The 23,437-nt window shown below is 38.9% G+C and overlaps 1 protein-coding gene across 1 annotated transcript in view; it reads right to left on the bottom strand.

The window, feature by feature from the left end:
* The window catches only part of LOC118558886 (ephrin type-A receptor 6-like), a 62,581-nt gene extending 39,817 nt beyond the window's left edge, over positions 1-22,764 (bottom strand). The window contains exons 1-2 of the mRNA XM_036129484.1: positions 22,053-22,764; positions 4,880-4,944 (exon numbers count right to left, since the gene is read on the bottom strand). Coding sequence (XP_035985377.1) covers positions 4,880-4,944; positions 22,053-22,128 — 141 coding nt within the window. The 5' untranslated portion in view covers positions 22,129-22,764. The remainder of the gene's footprint in view (positions 1-4,879; positions 4,945-22,052) is intronic.
* Positions 22,765-23,437: the final 673 nt, after the last annotated feature.

Raw genomic sequence — 23,437 nt, 5'->3', positions numbered from 1 at the left:
ACTCACATTCATATCATTAACAAGTGAGCCACTTTGGATAGTTTCCCTTGCGGGTAGTTGAAAAAGGTCTATTTACTATTTTAGCAGAGCAGGAATAGAACAGTGAAAGGGCACCTTGGCACTGAGTATAGTCATGGTAAAAAATGTATTATTATGTTTGCAGGAAGTAAACAAATTCTCATGGCTTTACAGCTGGCTGCTAATGTCTAAGATGTGGACCTACAGAGACATCCAATGTGTGGATGGTGGGATACCCACCACAATTAATTAAATGAAGCGTTGCAGACTTTCCAATGCAATTTTCACTTTAATTAAAAGTTTTCCGAGACAACTGTGATAATTACACATAAGTATGCCTATAGTGAGGAATTTACAGTCCAGAATTGCTAATAAACTTTCAAAAGCTTTCTCATCAACAACTTTTTTTTCCTCCAAAAGTAGCTCCAAAGAGAAGTGGTAAAAAGAAGAGTCTAACAGGCAGCAGTATTTGTTTCCATTTCTCTTCTTTTAAACACCCTCTTCATCCTGATCATGTTCACAGCTTTTCTAGAACATGCCAGCTATCATGAGCAAGAGGTGTGGTAGAACCAGTTAAGGTCTGCAGCCCTCCGCAAGGTCACATGAGACAAACATGCCTGCTTACACCCGTCATGTTTAAACTGAAGAGCTTTGTATTGTGTTTTAATTGGATTGCTTTCTTCACACTGTGCTCATGCTGTGAATCTGAATGTAAACACAAATATAAAAAACTGTTCAACCCAAAAATAGAAAAAAATGAAGATTGATCTAAACACAATGAAGAAGGTGTTCTGGTTAGATGAGACCAATATTCAACTTTATGGCCAACAGCAAAATTCAGCATGGCAGAAAACATTGTTCATCGCCCTGAAACACCATCCCCATGGTGAAAGATAGTGACGGTACTGTCACGCTATTGGAATACTTTTGTTCAGCAAAGATAGAAACGTTTAAAAAAAAAAAAAAAAAAAAACTGTTGTGAAACAGCCAACTCAAAGTTCAGACTTAAACCCAGTTGAGGAGGGCTAGCCTCGAACATTGCTGTTCACAGATGCTCTTCATCTAGTCTGATTCAGCTTGGGCTATTTTGCAAAGAAGAATTGGCAAAAATGTCAGTCTCTAAATGTCATAAGGGGGAATGGCAAAACTCCAATAGGCTTAAGACTCACAAGGTGGTTCTACAAAGTATATACCCTTGGAGGCTAAATGCAAATGCTGGCCACACTTTTTCAGATTTTATTTTTCCTAGAAACAATGTGTAACTAACCTCGCCAGTAGTTACTTATTAATGGTTATTCATAACTACACCAAGAATACGGTCTTTCCAATACTTTGCTAGGAAATTTGGAAATCAAGCAAAATAAAATTATTCATCGCAATTTGGATGAAGTGTCCTTGAGCAAGCCACTCCATCCGAATAGCCTGCTGGCGGTGGTCAGAGGATCCGGTGGCGCTGATGTATGGCAGCCTCGCCTCTGTCAGTCTGCCCCAGGGCAGCTGTGGCTACTAACATAGCTCACCACTGCCAGGGAGTAAATGTCTGTGTGAATGACTGCTTGTAGTGTAAAGCGCTTTGGGGCCGTCGGACTAGTTAAAGTGCTACACAAGTACAAGCCATTTACTTAGTTTTGGTCAATCCCTTTTAATTGCATAAAATACATTGAAGTTTGCGAATGTAAAGCAACAAACTGACGAAGGTCCAGTGGTACTGATACCTTCTCAGGAGACTAAATGCAAGGACACCGGCACCAATTCCACATTACCAGTTACACTTCCACTGTAAAAGGTTACTTACAGTTATTTAATAAAACTCATCCATAAATATACACCTCCATTTCACCTTGAATTTTATATTATATGACCATCTATAATCTGTCACCACTATCATCAGGACATCATTATAAAGACGTTATTGCTTATGAAACCCTTAAAAGATGTGCTCTGGGCAGGTGTGACTGACAGCACAGCTACGACAACTCTATGTCTTAGATAGGCAACTACATGATGTGCTGCTGTTTTGGCCTGATACCAGGGCTGTGTCTAATTTGTTGGAGATTGACTTGCTTCTACTGGCTCCCAGTTAGTGATGGGGATTTTAAACTATTTTACAACTCTGGATCTGCACAGCTTCCCTCAGGCCCTTTCACCTCGATGACTTTAATATTAATGGTAAGTTGGAGGATTGAGGATGAGTGAGGAGAGGAGAGGACTGACAGCTTAATCACATAGGCAGTAGCCTCTTTCTCTCCATCCTTTCCTTGCCGCTGTGGGCGGCTGTCACCGCAACCTACATGATGTAATCACATCTATAACCCCGATATGGGCCACTGAGGCCCATGCGGAAAGGGACGCAGAGGCATTGAACATTCCGGGGGAGAAAGGTGGGTAACCTTAAGCATATGATCATTTACAGTCAAAACCCAAAGACAAGTATGGTGTGTATCACCATAATGTTATCAAAGTTGGTTATGGTATAGCCTTCTCCAACATTTGAAAAGGATATTAATTCTTCTATTTACTAGTAATTGTATCTTAGTTTTAAGTTAGTGCTTGGGTTCAATAAAAGAGATTTAACAATTTTCCCAGGTGAGAATGAGTATATGAGTTTCAGCTTTTATAGTTAAAGGTTAAGATCATGAACCATGGCTGTTTATTAAGGGTGTGTTATTACATCCAGCTCATATGATGAGACAATTTAAGATTTCAGCAATATTTTGGGTGAATGAACTTTATATGAAACGCTATCCTGGACGTGACGTGATCACGCCTGCCACAATCCACCAAAGTAAAAATCTATATCCGCTTTGAGCCACCATTTGAGCATTCAGTCAGCCACTGAGATGGCTAGTTGACACAACATTATGAAACAATTGTCCAAAGGGTGATTGATCTCTAATTTGGCAAATTGCTGATGAAACTATTTGCATTGTGATCTGGCTTTTTGAACCCAAGCTAGTTGTCGTTCCCATAGACATAATATAAAAGTAGACGCGTCATTGGGCGGGTTCTGCCTTTGCTGCGATGCGTCAGAGCGTCCGCCATCTTAAATGTGGCAAATCTGCAGTTACTCAGTCACTTAAACAGTATGAGAGGGACTTTAATCTCTGAGTATACTTTGTATTCGTAGTATTTTTTTTGTAATATTACAAGTTTATTTTCGTATCCCTTTAGCTTCATTCTCCTGAATTTATTCTCGTAAAGAATAAAAATATTTAAAATAATCTAACCTGGCCCTATTTCTCCAGGAGTGAAATAATTCTGCAAACTGTGACTATTCTGGAAATGTTCCCCCTTAATTCTCATAATATGATGTTTTTATCATAACATTATCACGTTTGTTTATTTTTACTTTATTCACCTAGGACTTTTTTTTCCTCATGTTATTAATTTTACCTCTTTAATACTCACCCAAAAAGTCTGTTCCTAAAGGTTCACATGTGACATGGTTTTATGAAATAATGAAGACCATAATGCTTAGATTTAACAAATTGATCCTTATATTCATAACACATACACACAAATTATATATATATATATATATATATATATATATATATATATATATATATATATATATATATATATATATATATATATATATATATATATATATATATATATATATATATATATATATATATATATGTCTGTGGTTGTTCCTATTGAGTTTTAAAGCTAATTTGGCCTAATTCCAAATCCCTCAAAACAAATCATGTTTTTTTTACCCTCACATAATCACACTGAGCTGTGATATCACTGCAGCATTTTATTACTTATTGGTTTCAGTTTTTATTGTCTGTTAATGTAAATCTTTCTCTGTATTAGTAAATTAGTTTTGCTTACTTTATGTGTTTTACTTAGTAGTTTAGTTGAAAGTTGTTATGCTTAAAGAGTTTTCTTGTTAAACTAACTGAACTAGAAGTTTAGGTATTTTGGTAATAAATCACATTTTGAGATAAATTATTTGTGTTTATTCTTTAATTCTGTGCAGTACTTGCTGTTTAGGAACACCAGTGCGTAAAGTCACTCTTTCATCTATTCTTTAATACCACTCCTCACCAGGCAGGTATTCATAAAAAAAAAAAACTGACGCAGGTTCTTAGCGTTTAACTATTGTTTCCTGATATTCTGATGGTGCCCTAATTTGGTCATTTTGATTCAAAAAACTAACTTTGCCAGTAGTTATCTGGCACTTATTAATATTCATAACTAAACCAAGAATAAAGCCCTTCCAATACTTTGCTAGGAAATTTGGAAATCAAGCAATGTAATATTGTTCTCAAGAGCCAGAGGTGCTGAGATCAAAATATTAAAGCTGAGAAAAAAACAACAAGTATTGGTACATTAAAAAAAGTTTGTAAATTGTCCATTTAAAACATTTTCTGGATAATAAAGAAAAAGAGGAGCGTAGCAGAGATTTTGTATCTTGTATTAAAGATGCATACATATATAAATGTATTTTATCATAACAATATAAGATTGCTTTAAATGTATATTAAGGCGTACAATGTCAATTAGATATTAAATATATTTAATATCAACATAACATTGATATATAGACTGAACAGAAAATGTGGAGCTAAATTGAGGCCAATGACAGAAAGTCGCAGGGGAGAAGCTGAACAACAAATAGGAAACTACCTTAGGGACACTGATTCATTATCTGCCTCTGAATTACAGCATCTCCCCTGTGAAAAGAAGATCCTGATGCAAGGAGAAGGTATTTATGAAACAGGCCACTAAGGCTGCTTCTGACCTGTTCACATCACTATAATTGATCTCATTAATGTTGCAGTGGGCATGTTTTGAAGTAGGCAAACTGTTCAGGAAGACTAAATGCAAGAGGAGGCACTGTTCTTACCCCATTTATTGGATACGTCTTCCATCCCAGCTCTCCAAGTACAGACGTTGTATCCAGCAACACGACTGAAACGGAAAAGAAAGAGAAAGTCAACACAGTACGCAGTCTGACAAACTAAAGAAAGACATCTAATCTTGCACTGAAATTGAAATAGCAGTCACAAATGTGTTAACCTTGACATTTTTACATTGACAAAAATTAGTTTCTTCGATCAATATTAAGATGACTGGCAGCACTTTCACTGGGAGCAACAATTTTTTGTCATGTGTGACATATTTTGGGGACAGATGGATTGAAATCAAATTGCTGTCGAAAGTCTATTCCCTCCTTGCCTTTCACAGCAAATAATCCCTCCACCCATGCCTATTGGTCTAATACAATCATTTAAATTTATTTGTATCAGCCCAATTCTGTCATGGTAATGTGTATTTCAATATGCTAAAGATTACTTTGTGAATCCTATACACGGTTAATCCAAATGGCCATTTGCTGAATCAAGTGTTAGCCCTAATTTTACTGCCAAAAAATAAAGCACTGACCCATTGAGGCATGGATTTGACCACAATAGACCTCTAAAAAATGCTGGGGTATCTGGTACCAAGATCTTAGCAGAAATACTGGAAGTTGAACAATGGGGCCTTCACAAATCTTACCTGTTTTCCAGCACCTCTCGCAGATTTTCTATTAGACTGTGATCTGGGGAATTTGGAGGCTAACTCAACACCTCTCAAGCCTTCCTCAACTAATTCCTGATTTTTTTTTCTTCTGTCTGGTAGGGTTTATTACCTTGCTAAAAGTGACCATAGCCATCAGGGAATAATGTTTCTATAAAAAGGCTATACATGATCTGCAAAAAGGCTTAGGTAGGTGGTATGTGCCCAAGTATTCATTAACTGGCAGGATCAAAAGTTCCCTAGCATTATATTGCCTCTGCTAGCTTTTTTATCCCATAGTGTGTATTGGTACTATGTGTTCCCAAGGTGCGCAACACACACTCACCCGGGCATTTGATATAAAATAAATCATTATTGATAAGAGCAGGCAGCTGTATTTCATTACTATCTGGTCCAGTTCTGATGCTACCATACATTGTTGGTGCTTCTGGAAAAGCACAGGAACTAACGTGATCATTCTGTGGCTGCACCCCTCTATATGCTACAAACTGTGCACTGTGACACATTTCTGTCAGAATAATTAACTTGTTTTGGAGTTACAGTAGCTCATCTGATGGAATGGGCCTTAGGAGCCAATTTTCACTCCCCACCTTCCAGAGACACCTTTTGGTTTATACTGACTACTGCAGGCCTGGCACCACCCACAGGAACAGCAGGTATGGAACTATCTGACTATCACAAAGAGGCCAACAAACTAAATGTTCACTTGCTCTCTAACACACCCCATCCAAGTTCATCTGTCAGTGAAGTTTCATGTCTGTTTGGTTTTAACTATGGGGAAAAAAAGCCAATTTTTAGCACCCAATGGGAATATTTTCAACAAAATTATTTTGCCATTGCTGGATGAAGTTAGACTTTCTAGGACTTTTTCAAAAAAAGACTATGGAGATCCGATGTGGAAAATATTGCTAACCTTGTCAATATTTTTTTTATCGCTCTCAAGGACAGTAGATTTTAATAATTCAAGAGGAAAGCATTTCTCCTCGAGACAAGTGATTTACAGTGAAAAGAGGTAGGTATAGCTTCCACTCAGTCAGATACCAGCATATCTAATGAACTGATAGAAACGTTTTTAACCTCACTTGGGGTAACATTAGGGAATAAACAGTAGACTGAGAACGCGACACATTTTCAAAATTCATAAATATTAAATGAGGCCCATCTATTCACCTTGTCAAATAAGTACCTAGTATGTGTGACTACACACCTACAGGATGTCCCAATTATATGTAGGCATATGGCATGGAAAAACAATAGGTTTTCAGGACAAGCCTGATTGCTATATAAAGAAAAATAACATTGTTATTCACACAGGTCAATACTAACACTTCTTTCAATGTGTATTGTCTATGTCAATTTGTCATGAATGTCCACTAACTGCTTTTTAAGAAGACCTGGGGACTAATTAGACAAACACAAGTCTGTATTAGGTATAGAATTTCCAAAAGAAATCTCCATTAAAATTATTACTGTAAAATTACTATTTTATTGGAAAATAATCCCAAGGAGCATTTGTCTCTTTTGCTGCTATTATGATAATGTATCAATATAAATGTCAAATAATAAAAAAAAGATGTGTGTCCAGGGAAGATGGAATATTTTCAAATTTGTGTCTCTTACAAATCAGTGATCGTATCTGTTTAACAGAGATTTGTCTCAATGGGTAGCACAATAAAAGCCTCTGGCCTTGCGTTTAGTGATAGAGAAACAAAAATAAGTATCTGGTCAGCTACAAGAAGTCTTGTGGCTGACCAAAGGGTCATGGGACAATGGGATTTGCCTCCGCAGAACCTAGGAGAGGTCTTCTCTGGTCTATCATGGACAGAATCTGCTACCCATTGTGCATTCGAGTCCACTGACAACTCTGAGCTCAGCAAGCAGCATTGCTTGTCTGTGGTGAGATTGAGTTGGTTTATCATCATGATCACAGTGTAGCTGAGTCCTAGGTATGGTGTTCAAGAGCTTGGTAGCAGCAGAATGGTTTGACCTATTTTGTGTGGCCTATTCCCAGCTGTAGTGAAGTGCACACACCTCAAAATTGCACATAGGTAGGTTAAGATTTGCACATTACAGTTCAAAGATAACACTTATTTTTCACTCTGTCCAATGAAAACCTAATTAGAGATGGAGATTAAGGTAAAAAGCACAAGCAGTGGACCATAAGTTTTACATTACAGTTATACAACAGCCAAAGCAAAACAAAAGGAACACCAGGTTTCATAGCACTGTGTGAACACTTGAAAGTCAGCAGTGGGGAAAAAAAGATTTAGAATTTCATGAATAATTATTTTTGTGAAAAATTCCAATTTGAATTCTAATTGATAATTTTAATACCAGCATAAGTTAAATAAATTAAAAAATGAAGACATTTAAATGGTTACTTTTTGTCACTATTCTTAAGCAGCTGGGCTCACAACAATAGCCAGTAAAATGTTATGAAGAAATAAGCATATCTGTCCAAATTCCTATGGCAAGATCTATATGTAAGCCTGACCCGGTCTGTGTGAATAAGTATTTTTATGCAAAATTCTGTATAAAAAAATACACACAGAGATTGTATAAAAAGAAGACATTCAAATACTAAAACTTTTTCGCTTCAAAATACGTTTCATGTCTTCAGTTTTCCTCATTTAAAAAAATCTCCCGACATATGCAGGAAGAAGAAAAGGGGATGAGCAGCCTGATAGTATAAGAGCCCTGGTTTGTTTATTTGGGGATTATAAATGATTTTTGTGAGGAAACAAACATGATATAAATATAAACATGTATCTAAGCTCTCAATATAAAATTACTGAAAAATTGCGATGTTTGAAAATCAATACGTTAAACGTGATGTAGCAAATACGGAGCAGGAAAGCAAAACACAGTTCAAAGAAACAAAGACAGAAACAACACAAATTAGTTAATAAGAAAGCTTTATATTTTGTAAATATTGTGGCTGTTTTGATCTTTACATCCCATGTTCCCTGTATACATTTTTGTTTATCTTCAGACAGAAGCATTAAAAAACAAAAAGCACATCAAATCATGAGTAAGAGGTGATATTTATACAGCACAGTTTTAACCAAAAACACCTATTTCTGTGGAACAGCAACTGAGAGCTTTTAATGACTCATGCTGTGTTATAGCAGTATGAGATTAGGTGTAGAAAATGGACATTGATCTATATGAAATTGCAGCAGATTATTCTATTGATTGACTGTCCTGTCCGGCACAGCAAGAACAGGCTTCATGCTGATCGTTTTATCCTCCAACCACAGCCTCTCTGCAATGCTAGTTTAATATTTCCTCTATTGGCTGCTTGTTCCAGGATCTTAGTGTCTCTCTTTCTCCCCCACTGATGACAGGTTTTGTGCCCTCTCTGTATCACTGGCAGGTTGGAGAACCAGTTGATGTTGCCAGTTTTGCTAATGGATACCAACTGGCTACCATGGGCAGGTAAGCAGCACAGTTATTAGAAAGGGGCCAGAATTTTTATAATAAGCCATGTTACACACCAGCGTTAGATACTTTTTACTTACGATTTCCTCTACATTAAAACATCTGCTGATGTTTACATGTATGTTTTTGCTCATTTTTATCCACATAATCTTGCCCAAGAGGTTTCAAACGGAATGGTACAGCACTCGACTGGTTTAAATCCTACTTAAAGGACAGGGAGGTAATTTGTGTCAGTAGGTAACTTTACATCAGAGATGACAAAAAAAAAAAATCACATGTGGGGTTCCCCAAGGGTCCTTCCTGGGTTTCCTCCTATTCCTGTGTCTGAGCTAGAGGGAACATCTACATGTTCCCTCCAGCTAAGATCATACAAAACAACAACCAGTTACCATAACTATGCAGACGACACACAGCTCTACATCACTATGTCACCAGGTGACTATGAACCCATTCAAGCACTGAGTAAATACTTAGAAGAAATCAATGCATGGATGTGCCAAAGTTTTCTTCAACTGAATAAAAACAGAACTGAAGTATTAACTTTTGGACCAATAAAGTTAGCTCACAGCTTCAGCTACTTCAGCTAGGAACCACTGATCAAGCCCGAAATCTAGTTGTAGTGATGGACCCAGACCTGAACCTCCAAAAGCATATAAACACAATTACAAGGTCGGCCTATCACCTGAAGAACATTTCCAGGATTAAAGGACTAATGTCCTTTGTAGTCCAACTGTTTTTGATATTTGCTTTTAGTTTCCATTTTCCCATGTTTTATTTTGTTTAAATGTTTTCTACATTTTATTCCAACTTGCTTTTATTCCATTTTTATTTTCCTATATTTTCATGATGTAAAACACTTCATTATCTTTGCACGTAAATGTACTATACAAATAATTTTGTCGTGCCTTGCCTTTAAAAAGGAGCATAGCATAAGTTCCTGATGTTTTTGCAGAAGTCTGCCCCCTCTGGCAACAAGCTAAAATGACACCAGTGTTGCACACACATCGGAGAAGAGCAAAGGCATCTGCCGCTGCGACTGCACAGGTCTTTTGTTTAGAGGTGTAACGTCTTCTGAGGTGTATAGTGCTTTTTATTTATGTTTTGGGGCTGATTGGCTATTTTACCTTATTCCAGGATCCACTCACTATAATCAGCATCATCTGCTGCCACCAATAGACCCCTTGCATCTGACGTCACAGTCACGTGATCGGGGGTGCGCGCCTCCATCTTGGTGGGCAGGCTAGCCTGACAGCCCGTCTACTACATGAGAAAACGGGTGATTTAGAGCGTACTTTTAGTTAGTTTATTTTTGGAATCTAAACAATGCCTACGACTTGTTGTGCTCCCGGTTGCACACAGAGGCATTCCAAATCGTTGGATGTACGTTTCTGTCGTTTACCGAAGGAGAAAGGACGAAGAAAGAAATGGATATTTTCAATGAAAAGAGCGCAGGCAGACCCTCCCAATGGACTGGAGGGGGGGAGGGGGGCACGCATCATACTACGAGAGAATTTGCAGTCTACACTTCATCTCCGGTAAATACAACTTAATTCTGCTCTATTCATTGTTCTACTTAAATAGCGGCGGAGGGGAGGTAGCGATCCCTACACGGCCCGGAGAAGCCGCTGTTGCTGCTGTAGCCGCCGCTGTCTGGAGCAGAAGCCTGCTCCAGACAGCGGCGCTACACGGGCCGCTTCTCCGGCCGCCCGTGTAGCGCCGATCGTAACACGGGCCGGAGAACCGCCGCTGTCTGCTGCTTCAGACAGCGGCGGCTACGGCGGCTGCTATAGCGATCGCTACACGGGCCGGAGAGCCGCTGCTGTCTGAAGCAGCAGACAGCGGCGGCTCTCCGGCCAGTGTAACGATCGCCACCTCCCCTCCGCCCGTTCACGGGAGCTAGTATGTCTGTGTTTATGCTGCAATGTCGCCGACACCCCCACCCATTTTAACAAGACAAAAACACCAAAATAATCCGTAGTGAGTGATGTTTTTTTAACCTACCGGGCGGGTCTTCCTCTCTGCTTTCTGCTGTTACACAAACATGTCTGAACATCCATCCATCCATTTTCTGACCCGCTTAATCCCTCATGGCGTCGCGGGCGTTGATGGAGCCTTTTTCCTGATATAAAATAATTGCAGCCGTCCAGTGGTTTCAGGGGCTTTCGTGCTCTCTTGTCCGTACTGGCCTGCGTGTTTATAAAGCAGCTGTGTCGCGGTACGGAACAGTTGGCCAGCATTTCACAGACTCGCTCCGTCCCTTCACGCTTTTGCTGTGTGGGTCTGGCAATCTGATACCATCAACCATCAACTTACTCTTAAAACGATCTTGTGATACGTTATCTAAAGAAGAAAAATACCTGGAGAACTCTCATTTTGTCAAATGGCGTGCCAACCAATATGGCCGCCACGCAAGGGATTCTGGGTAACGGAGTCACGTGGTTGCAAGGGGTCTATTAGGCCTAAGTCAGTTCACTTGGGACTCCACCTACTTTTACCTACCTCACAAAACCACTCATTTCCAGATCGTCTAATCTCACTGCCTCCATGTTTGTTCCCAGCGCTTGTGTGCTCAGCCGCCTATACCACATTCCTGTGCTCGCCCTGCCATCACTAGTTCAGCGTCTTGTGCTTGTGTGCACCGCCAGCTTCATTGTGCCTTCTGAGGATAGTGCTCGCTCTGCTCTCTCTGTGGATTCATCGGCTGCATTTCAGGTCATCTCCTGAGTCCATCTCAGTCATCACCACCTGGTCAAGCCTGCCTCAGTCATCACCATCGGGTCTGCTTGTCTCAGTTATTCCCTGTCATATGTCTGCCTTTTAACACATCCAACTCAACAACACATCTTTTAAAACGCAGCACTGTGCCTGGCTTGAATATCAGGTTTTCTGGATCCAGCATTACAGTTAGCCCGTGTTCTCTCGTTAATGCGTTAATGGGGACAGAGTCTCAACAAAGTAGCCAGGTGAATGAAAGCACACCCACATGCATGCCCAGAGAATCCGACCCGAATCCCTCTCATGAGCTGACTAATGGAGCCTATAACGGCAACTGCGGTAAATAGAGGAAAACTAATTTCACGTCGGGCAGTTGTAAGAGTATGTATGTAGGTAAGAGTATGTAGGTAGATCATTTTGACTTGGTTGTTTTATAGGTACCTCGCATGCTGAAAAAGTGTGAGCACCCCTGATCTAGGCAGAATTTCTTTCTCACGGGGTATTGACTGCTGTATTGTGATAGGACAGGATTTAGATGGCCGTGTTTAGGTTGGAAAACCAGAAATGTCTCACACATCTGTTGAACTGTAGTTGCGTAGTCCCGCAGTTAAACTCTGGTGGTTTAAGTGGTCGAACATGCCACTTCGACTCACTGGCAGCGTTTACTCTATAAATTATCTTAGCGAGGCAGTCCCACCCCTGTAGCACTTCACACCCCCGGTGTTCACAGTTTTCCAAATAGCGTTGGAGCTCCTCAACTTTCAACTCTCCGCCTGCTCCCTGCTGTTCGCTGTGTCCCCCTCCCCCGCCCACCCACCCGATCTATAGTGACATGGGACTTCTGCAGCTGAGCGTCTCTCGCAGTATGAATAGACAGGGCCAAAATTAACTTTTTTGTGTTCTTACCACCACGACAAGAAAAAAAAAATAAAACTTGTGAATTATGTCACAAGTCAAGTCAACTTTATTTGTATAGCACATTTCAGCAACAAGGTGGTTCAAAGTGCTTTACATCATGAAAACATAAAAAAAACAAACAGCGTAACAAGCTTAAGAGGCTTTGTCTGGGCAGAGAAAATTAATTTGCGATGAAATAATTTAAATACAAAATATTATTTTATTGTGTTTTGCTTTGTTTTGAAGCTTAAGCTGTTTGGGCTCAGAGTTCAGGCTAACTATCTCTGTGAGTGGTTTGAACACTGATAGTTAGGCAATATGGGCTTGTTCCCCTTATCTGCATTATTTTTCTCTCCTCTGACTAACCAGCATACAAATATAGCTTGTATAGACTTGCTAAATAGTCTTTGTTATCCCTGCTGCTAAAGCTAAAACTCTGCTAATGCTAAGCTCACTCTACAGTACTCATACACACATAAAAATTTGGATTAGTCAAACTTGAGTGGTCTACATGTGGGATGTAGATGGGTGGCTAAATAGCTCAGTTATACCGGTTGTGACATCACAGCAACATGTGTCTGGTTGTTTGCCATCTTTTATTGCTAGTTAACACAATACCAAGGATCAGTTTTTCAACATGTTAGTGAGCTCGAATTCATCAAATGACTTCTGAGAAATTTTGAAATAGTGTTTTATTAATTAACACACTATTCAAAAGAATTGGGGAAAGAATCGTTTTATTTTCCCTTTTACTTCACATTAACTGGTTGTTTGGATGCAGCAGCTGTTGTCCTTGTTAACTTTTAAGGCTAATTTGGACTTATTTCCAATTCCTCAAAACAAACCTTGGTTTTAAAACAGACATGCTGAACTGCAATATCATTGCATAATTTTTTTTGCATCATCTACTTGTTTTCTTTAATTTCCAAAGATTGACTTTGCAGTTTTGTTGAATACTGTTAGCCTAGTTAAGTAGTTTATTGACTAAAATATTTTACCTGAAGGTTAAAGTATTTAGAAAATGTTTGTATTTTTAGGAGATAAGTCATTTGTGTTCATTTGTATGTGTGTGTAGTGCTTGCTGTTTGAGAACACCAGTTCACAAATTCCCTCAATCTATTTTTCTATTATACCAAATATCACCTGTCAGGTGTTCATAAAACAATCACTGACAGTCAGAGAGCAGTTTGCCCAAACTTGGTATTTTTTGGTAATATTTATCAAAATTACTTTGCTAATAATTACCTTTCCTACTTATTAATAATTACTCATAGTCAGTCCAAACTGTCACACAACTGCTTATGAGAAGGGTAGGTATTCATTAGCTTATGCTTCAATCTTCACCATTTTGTGTATTCTTATTTATTTTTCAGTAATCTGAGATTCAGTGGCCTATGGCTTTGTCTTTAAAACGGGGTACCCAGGTTTGAATCCTGGAAGGGCATCCAATGTAAAATCTCTGCCCAGTCTGTGTGACGGTTGTAATACCTTGATGTGGCGACCCCTGAATAAGGGAGCAGCTGAAAAGACTGACATGTTGTTTGAGCACACACTTTATTATTTTTCTCCATTCTAGAATTAAGCAAATTAAGATAATTTCCTAACAAAAAGGACTACCTTTAAGAAATCTTCCATTAGGTGAAATAATTTCCCACTATAGCAATAAGTCAACTTCCTTAAAATGTTATGTTGAATAAAGCTTAGTGGAACGGGTTAATGCTCAAACATCATTTAAACGGGTCAGCTATGCTGTGCTTGAGATATTTCAACATGCCCCAGATGACGAGCGTATTGCTTGTGTGATTTCCTGTATTGTAAACTTCTCATGAAAGCTTATTCTTTGCTTAGGTCAACTTTATTTGCCCCAGTAACTCAGGATTCAAAGCACTAACTTTTCGAAAACATCAACCATTCTGAGTCTGTGTATAAGTTCTTGCCTTTATGAGCATGCACCTGGTTTGGTAGTGTATATATTTGGGTCTTCTGAACATTGCCAGTGTAGCCTAAAACTGCCGACATGTAAATATCCATCCATCCATTCTCCCACTACGTGGAGTTATCTTTGGGCAAGGCACCCATAAGACCTTGCCTGGAGCTGCAGGTCCCCTGGGACTTCCTCTAGTTGGATATAAATAGAAAGTGTGCTGGCCAGCCCATAAATATATGAAGCTCAAGTAGAATGATGACATCTCGTGTCTGGTCCACACTTTTCGAAGGCCACACAAACACCCCAAAATAGCTATACGGTTCCAACAAAAGACCTGAATATGGCTTATCAAAGTGTTACTTGACGCAGCTCTGAAGTGGAGCAGTAAATCAGGGCTCTGAAATCGGTGGTCAGGGCTGTCGACAGGTGTGTACATCACTTCTTTTTAAATGGAGTTCTCCAAAAGGCGCCTATTTATTGAGTATCACACTTATGACGCACATAAATATATAGGATTCAAAAAGTATTGTAACCCACATTTACAGGTAATAGCGTCAGCTTTTTGCTTGCAACTCCACAACATGCTGATTTCAGTAAGCAGCAAACAGCATGCCATGTTAAAAGACAAACAACAACATTTGATGAACAGACACTTGTGAAAATTGATTTTGGCAAGTGTTTCTCTGCGGATTGCACATTGTCATTTAGCGGTGTAAACAAAGCACTGGGCTCTCAACAGATGAAAAGATGATATGCTGTGAAATTGAAAACTATCCATAACAGAGGGAACCTGACAGCCATGAAAGAATCTTCAACACACTCTCTCTCTGATCATCCTGAGATCCAAAAACAAACATCCAACAACATAATAAATGGCAGCAGAGTAAATCTCTTTTAATGTGGCTGATTTTATAATGAAGTGTGTTTAAATCCCCCAAAAATGTGAAGCGAATCCATGAAGATAAGTCACTGGTCAAATACCAAACCACTATTCACTATTACACATGTTGGTGTCCTATCAACATATCTGGCAATAATGTCAACCACCAATTATATCACCAGGCGCCCATCATACAATTACTTGTGGAAGGAAGCCATGAACTCTTCAGGCTCTTTGTTTTTTTTCTGCTTGCATTGAATTTTTAATTGTTTTCTAAATTAGGATATTAAAAGGGGGGAGATTATGAAGCTAAATTAAAATGGGCAGGTTTCGTAGTGTGTCAGAATAATTTTCTTTTGTCTTAGATGAAGGAAATAAGAACCCTTCCAATTCTTTTTTACACCATACTTAAAATATTATTCATATGTATAAAGGAGAGCAATCTCTAGACTTCTCTCTACATGCTGCAGCTGCTTCTGAAACCTCTTTTTAAATAGGAAGATGAAAAAGGATAGGGGTTTATATAACGAGAATGACGCATCACAACCAGCAAACTCCCAACAACTATTTGCAATAGTCTCTTTAAAATATTAGTGCCATGGCGACATAAGTTTAGTCATCTTTTAAATGCATTTACATCAGAGTAATGCGTTCTTGATCCTCCCCTATATATATTTAATGCTGCTGCAGAATGTTATGTCAGAGTACGGAAACTTAATTTCACTATGAATAACAAAAGCCTAGATGATTTGAATCAGGGATCAAATGCAAACAGCTGCACTCAAATTGCAGCTTACAGCGTACAGAACTGCCACACTGATCATTCAGTGTATTCTGCGCTTTAAAAAGGCACTTTTAAAAAACTCACCAACTATACTTTTAAAAAACAAATTAGACATAAGCACAGCCTAGTTTTTACTCAAACATTTTGTTATTGAAAAATATCCCTACAAATTATGGTAAAGCATCAAAAAGGTGTAGTAAACATGTCCACCCAATTCAAAACATTCAACGTATGCATTTGTACCGTTTTGTCAGCACCAAAGATTTATTTAGCCGCAGATCTGTGTAGTGACCATTATAAATCGCTGTAAAAGTAGTATAAAACCATCCACATTTTGTCACATTATACATATCACTTAGGTTATTTATTTGGGGAGGGGGGGGGGGGGTTCTGTGATAGAGCAACACAGAAAGTGCATAATTGTGAAGTGGAGAGAAACTGATACATGGTAAGGGAGATTTTTCAATTTTAAAAAAGTAGTTTTCGCAAATGTTTTCGTCCAGCTTTTCCTGCTACCCCTAAATAAAATGCAGGGCAACCAGCAGTAACCTGACTAATCAGTTAAGTTCCCTTATGTGCAACTTAGTTCAGAGATGGGATGACATTAGTGAACAAAAAGCACGCCAAACACCAGGGACCATAGCAAACAGGTTGGAGAGTTGGGCTAAGTGGAGGTTTAACAGGGATGTTAAAACAAAATCCCCAGGTCCAAATATTATCCAAAAAGGTTTTTGTACAATGGAAAATTCTACCAAGGTCATCCAGTTAAACTGTCATGATAAGCAAGGAGAGCAATAGTCAGAAGTGGCCATGATGCCATTGGGCACTCTGGAGAAGCTGCAGATATCCAAAGCTCAGGTGAGAGAATCTGTCAGCAGGATAACATTTAGTCCAGTCCCCAAACCTGGCCTCTTTGGAACAGCAGTAACTAGAAAACTACTGTTAAAGGAAAGACATAAAACATCTTGTTTGCAATTTGAGACAAGCCATGTGGGGCACTTTAAAAAAAAAAAAAATAGAATAAGGTAACCTGTTTAGATCCGAAAAAAAAACTAAACTTTACCTGCATGCAAAATGCTATTCAGAGCACCATGAACACACAATCCCCACACAGAATCACGGTGGGGGCAGCATCATGCTAAGGAGTTGCTCTTTTCAGAAAAAGTGGTCTGAGTTTATGGGAAGATGGATGAAAAAAAAACTGTCAGAAAGATTTGATACAACAGAGGTTACAGTGCCTGAGGACAATGTCACTTAACCTATAGCCAGAGCTATAATGGAATGGTTTAGATCAACTATGCATGTGTTAAAATGTACCCGTCTCATAAAATCCCATTACATTATTTTTTCTGTTTGGTTGTTCCCCATCTCCAGCGGTCATTGGCCTGAAAGGCAGGGCAACACAAAGACACAGAACCATGCACACACACTCATACTTAACAGGACCTTCTTCTTGCAAAGCAACTGTGCTACTTACCCCCTGTAAATATGATATCACAAAGCAAAATATTAACCGATTTTTCTAAATCTGTTAAAGTAATCATCTGTTAAAGTTTTTAATCAAGTTGAAGTTTAAATGAAAAAAATGAAAAAAAATGAACTCTTTATATAAGATCAAGCACCCCAGACAAGTGATTGATGAATAAAAATGTATTCAGAAAAACGTATATTCTTCATGACTTTGAAGATCAACACAAAAAGCCAGACAACCTTGCATGCTCACAGAGAGCATGGGCAATTTGAAATAGCTGATTAACCTGAAAGGCAAAAAAAAAAATGAAGAAATATATATCCCAATCTTTTATTGCAGATGAGTTCTTTGACTTGTTGGAAAGTTTCCTAAGTTTAGAGAATTGAAAAGCAAAAATGTAAATATTTTAAAATATGACATTTTATGCATAGTTGAGATAAAACAGTAATATAGTGTATAAAACGAAGTGACTGTTTATTTTGACTGACAAAGAAAGAATTGTAAAGGTGAAGTTTCAACCTTCTCCGTCCTTTAAGAAGACGGGGGCGTCCAGTGTTCAGGTCTTTCAACATTATACTGAATTAAGATGACGCTTGATTCATGAGTCATTTCACTCACAAAACCTGCTTCTAAAAATGTATTCAACCACATTCTGTATTTCTGCACAAAGAACTAGCAGCTAAAGCCAAAAATAAAACAGAACAAGCTTACAAACTTCTCAAAGGCAGCACCCCCAGCTGACCAGCAGCATAATAAATGGCTACTTTCGCAGAGCTGACCAAAGCACCACCATGTTCCTCCAAGTTCAAATCGATAAAAATAAAACACCAGCGACGAAAGCAAACTTTTGCAAGAAAACAAACAACCCTTCACAATACGTTTACTGTTCCATGAGACTCAGCATTATTCTACCACGGTTTATTAAACTCGATGGGATGACAGAGAGTAGCAGCCATCGGGTTTTGAAGTGAGGTTAACTGGAGTTTCTGCGAAGTAAAAGACAAACTGGAAAGATAGTGGAATCAGCAACCATTTTCCCTCAGCTGCGCGAAAGGAAATACACACATATATTACACGTATATTACAATTGATCATACAAATATATAAACTTGCACCCATGAAGGGAAAGGTGCTGAGTTAACACTTTGAGGCTGATCTGGATTTGTTGGTTGATTGATTTTCTTTGACTCCGTGTTAATTGTGAATATCTCCTTCGTCTAGTGAGGGCGATAGCTGTACTCAGCTACACTCGGCTTTGTAAGGGCAAAGGCTTTAATCAGACATCCGCATAAACCAATACAGAGCGTTGGATAATTATTTTTGTGTTGCTTTCACAGCTAGATCAATGCCTGTTTGAAGTACAGCAAGTATGTAATCACAAACAGCAATTCTTTTATTTATTTATTTATTCTTTCATTCATTCACGTGGAGAGAAGCATTTTGATTTGGATTACTAACTGGATATTATGAGCAAAAAAAAAAAAAAAAAAAAAAGAGAAATATATGAGCTATGTTAGAACATAGCTTTAGGTTTAGCTTCAGTTATTAAACTAAATAAATAAATGAAACCAAAAACAGATAATTTTGCAAATTAGATGAAAGATGACAGCCACCACCATCAACGCCGACTTAACAACGCTGGCGAACTGGTAAACACCGACGTGAAGAGGAGCAGATCTGTTGGTGGGGAGCTCAGGCTTGTTCAGCCTTGAGTGAGTGGAGCTTTGTTAATAACTGTCTGCAGTCCCTGTTGGGCGCAGGTGACGGATATGTTGTTCACTCAGGAGCCACACAAGCAAGAAGCAAAAACTGATTGGTTTTTATTGTTCTTCCAGCAGCCAACATTGTGACCATCTTGCCAGCGAAATCCCTGCTCTCTGCCGTTCAGCTCGTCTTTGTTAGAAAGCACGAATCAAAAAAAAAAAAAAAAAAACACCGATCTGGAAACATGGGCCACATTGTAGCGGCTGTAGCCAAGCAAGTAAAAACTTGTGTTTTGGATGTTTTTTTTTTTATTTTTTAGAAGCTTTTTCACAGTTATGAAGATGTTAAAATCCATCACAACATTGAAACCACAAAACCGTACTAAAACACTGATGCAGGCCATGGTTTTAAAATATGTACTTGTAAAACCTCAACAGTTTCCCATCATACAACGCCAGTGGTTGAAATTCCTTTTAATAAATACCAGAGAAGGTGGCAGAATGACCAGCCTTTTCTCTTGCTGTGTTGAACATAACCAAGGTTATTGCTCCACATAGCTGGTCAGCTGCCTAAAAGAAGGTTTCTTCACATTTCCCTCACAAGAGAGACTAATGGGGCTATTTGTAAATATTATGTGTAAAGCAAAGACAGTCTTGGTGTGGAAACCATGTCTCAGTTCAAATATCACATAATTAACTAAATGTTATAGATAACATTATTGAATGCGTTAATCTATATTTTATATCTTTTGGGGCAGCAATGGAAATACCAGTAGAATTTTTATGTTTTGAATAAAGTTTGATCATCTATTTTTTTTTATTTCAGATGTTTTTTTCATAAACATTGTGGGGACTGTAAAATTGGCATTTTTAAACAAGGATATTGTACCCTGACAGTCTAAAACCAGAGCAAGCCCAAGGCATAAGTAAGCTAAGCAACAGGCTAACATGAGGCCCCCAGGAGCACATGATTTTTCACTCACATCTAAAAAAAAGCTTTAAATTAGTATTTATATTTTCCCAATGTGAGCCTAAGAATCACCCATGAGCCTTTGCTTCATGGATTTATCCAGAGCTTATTTTAGGACAGTTTAAATTATTGCAAATTTTAAATTTAATTTAGGATTTTAGGAACTGGCAAATCAAATTACTTTATGTGATTAAACAAAAGGAATCTAGTCATATTTGTGCACCCTGCAATGCAAAGCTCACCCAGAAGTGACTCACATTTGGCCTCCTTCTCCTGAAAAAAGATACTCAAATGAATTAATTTTTAAAATTCTCTTAAAATCTATTGCCACAGCTATACATTTAAGAAATAAATGTAAAAACAGAATAGGGGCCACAAGTTAAATTCTCCCTGTGGCCCCGTGATTTTTAGGTCTGGCTCTGCCTAAAACCTCCATCAAATTATTGCCTTCTGCTTTGAAACTCTGCCCATTGTTGTTTGAGTTTAAGCCATTTATTTTTCCTCTGAGCCGCACTGCTTTCTGTGGTGGACAGCGACTACAATTGGGCCACTTGAGGTCCCGTACCAGTCAATATGAAGGACTAAACTACAACTGAAAGCAGACATGAGTTCAATCATTCAATCTGCAGCGCAGAAAAACACACAGTGAGGCTGTAATGTAGCAGCTGTCTGGGAGAACAGGGAGTAGCATCGCTCTTATTGAACACAGAGAACAATAAAATATAACCTGGGGGGCAGATCCCACAGTGCTCTCTCCACACAATCAATAGGACTATTTTAAACCTTTCTGATGCAGCAGGCTGTAGAAAGGTGTGTGTGTGTGTGTGCGTGGCGGATGGGGGGTACAAATGCAGGAACACACAGGAAGGCAAGCATGTGGTCATAGTTTTGATACTTTATGAAGGAATACGCACATATGGTTTTCCACTGTGCATATTTTTTAGTTCATATGCACATAAATTAATTATGTTATCAAACAATTATGCCAAACAATTATGACTTGATGTTGGAAAAGTGACATTTTAAAGTCTGCTCTCATACACTCAGAGACTTCCACGGGTCACCCCAAATAATGATTAGGCCTTTTGGCTGTCCCCAATGTCTGTGTTTCTCTTTCTGAGCAACTTGCAATCTTTTAAAATGGGTTTATTTCATCTGAATTCAAGAAAAGTTCAGTTCCTTCGAGGATCAAGAAACAACTACAGGGAATCTATTGAGCTGGGGATTATGATCATATCTGCATCCAAAATTGTTTTTTGTTTTTTTTTTTCATGAGACATTTCTATGCAGACTAGCAAAAGTGAGCTGCATCATCGTAATACATTTTAAAAGGAAAAGGCAATAAACATTTCTTTAATTTTCATAGTTTAAAAACATTGCGATTTAAATTCAAATATTCCAAAGGGAAAATACCAAACGATGCTATTTTATTCGTTTAATCCACTGACATTTCCCGTAGCTGATATTGTGGGTCTTTGCAATGGCTGTGTGTGTTGCAGGACTTTTGGAATGACTTTCTCTAACTGCCAGGATGAGATTGCACCTTGAGGTTCATTTCCTGGCCAGCAGTAAATCTAAAATATCCACTACTTCCAACGATGATCCATTTCAAAACCGCGGTTAAAACTGAACCTCGTGTCCAGAAGTATAATAAGGACAGAAACTAACCCAGGTGGCCCTGAGTGGATCGCGGTGCGCTCTGCCGTCTTACCTTGATTGCAGCGGCTGAAACGACTGATCGTAATTCCAAGAAAGAGTGAAGCGAAGAATCTGTTTCCAAAACTCATGGTGGCGGCAGCATTTACCAGCGGCTTCACCGGCGGAGACGAAGGGTTCCGGTTCCTTTAGATCCACCGGTTCTGGCGCCTTATAATTGATCCCGTGTGGAGCGAATGGCCGCGCGGCGGAACAGGAGGTGGTTCATCCTCTTCACCTGGCGGCTGCCGCAGCTCCGCCGCTTAATGGAGCGCGTTTGGATAAAGTCCCGGAAATATTTAAAGTGAACTCAGATCTTCTGAGAAGGTTGAAAAAAACAACACTTGGTCAATAAAAACTTTGTAGATTCTATACGGACTTCGACTTCATCCCCTCTTCAGTGTTTCGAAACGGCAACCAAAAAAAAAAAAAGCTCCGTTCAAAGCGCGCAGAGTCGTGACAGACTGGAGGCAGAGTATGTTTTGGCACGGCAGCGCGCCGCGGACAGCCAGCTCCGGTCGCAGCTCCAGCTCGGTCCGCAGCTGCAGAGAGGCGGTGGAAAGGTGAGCAGAGGAATGATTGGGATGCAGCGGAACAGCAGCAACAGAGGAGGCGATGCTGGGGGACTGCGCGCATCTGTGCAGGATGCTCAGCACTAGAGGGGGTTAGCTGACAAGGCAATGGCATGTGTGTGTTTGTGTGTGTGTGCGCGCGTTCGTCTCATTGGTTCTGATGCAGGGCTTCCTGACGACTGCTAAACGTTCAACATGATCCCTCCAGTTTGAAGTTTAATGAAATAGTTAATGTTTGCACAATTATGTGAGATGTTACGCTGGTAAATATGAAGCCGGTGACAAGTTCTTGGTATAGACCTTGACATCTGGATCTAATTAAATTCTCGTCACCAGGATTGGTTTATTTTTAGCTTCTTTTTTTTTTTTTGGATGTCTCTAAAAATTCAAAGCTGGAAGCTGCTAGGTGTTAAAGTGTAGAAACACTCTTGGTGTCAACCCACAAGTTGAAAGGAAAAGTGGGGAAAAAAGTGAAATTGCTGTCCTATTTTGGTTTTTTTTTTTTTTTTTTTTTTTTTTTTGTTAATCTATCAAAATTTTTCTTATATTTTTCTTCTGTTTTGTTTTATTTGTTTATTATATTTTTTGCTGTCTGTCACAGCAGGCCCTACCTTTCCTTCCAACAATCACACCTGTCATACCTTAATGATTTGCTCCTGCGGTGCTCAAATAGTTTTAGGTGTTGCCATCTGTAATGCTGAGAGCTACCTTTTGTAACTGGTCTCTCTCTGCCTTTGCAGAAAGATATTTACAGTCTAATCTGCAGAATTGGATCTCAATGAAAACTATGAAAGGTGGTAAATGCTCTAACACTGCTGACGTACTAATG

Source organism: Fundulus heteroclitus, unplaced genomic scaffold (assembly GCF_011125445.2).
Source record: "Fundulus heteroclitus isolate FHET01 unplaced genomic scaffold, MU-UCD_Fhet_4.1 scaffold_175, whole genome shotgun sequence".
NCBI lineage: Eukaryota > Metazoa > Chordata > Actinopteri > Cyprinodontiformes > Fundulidae > Fundulus > Fundulus heteroclitus.
This window is presented reverse-complemented; position numbering and strand designations above follow the sequence as displayed.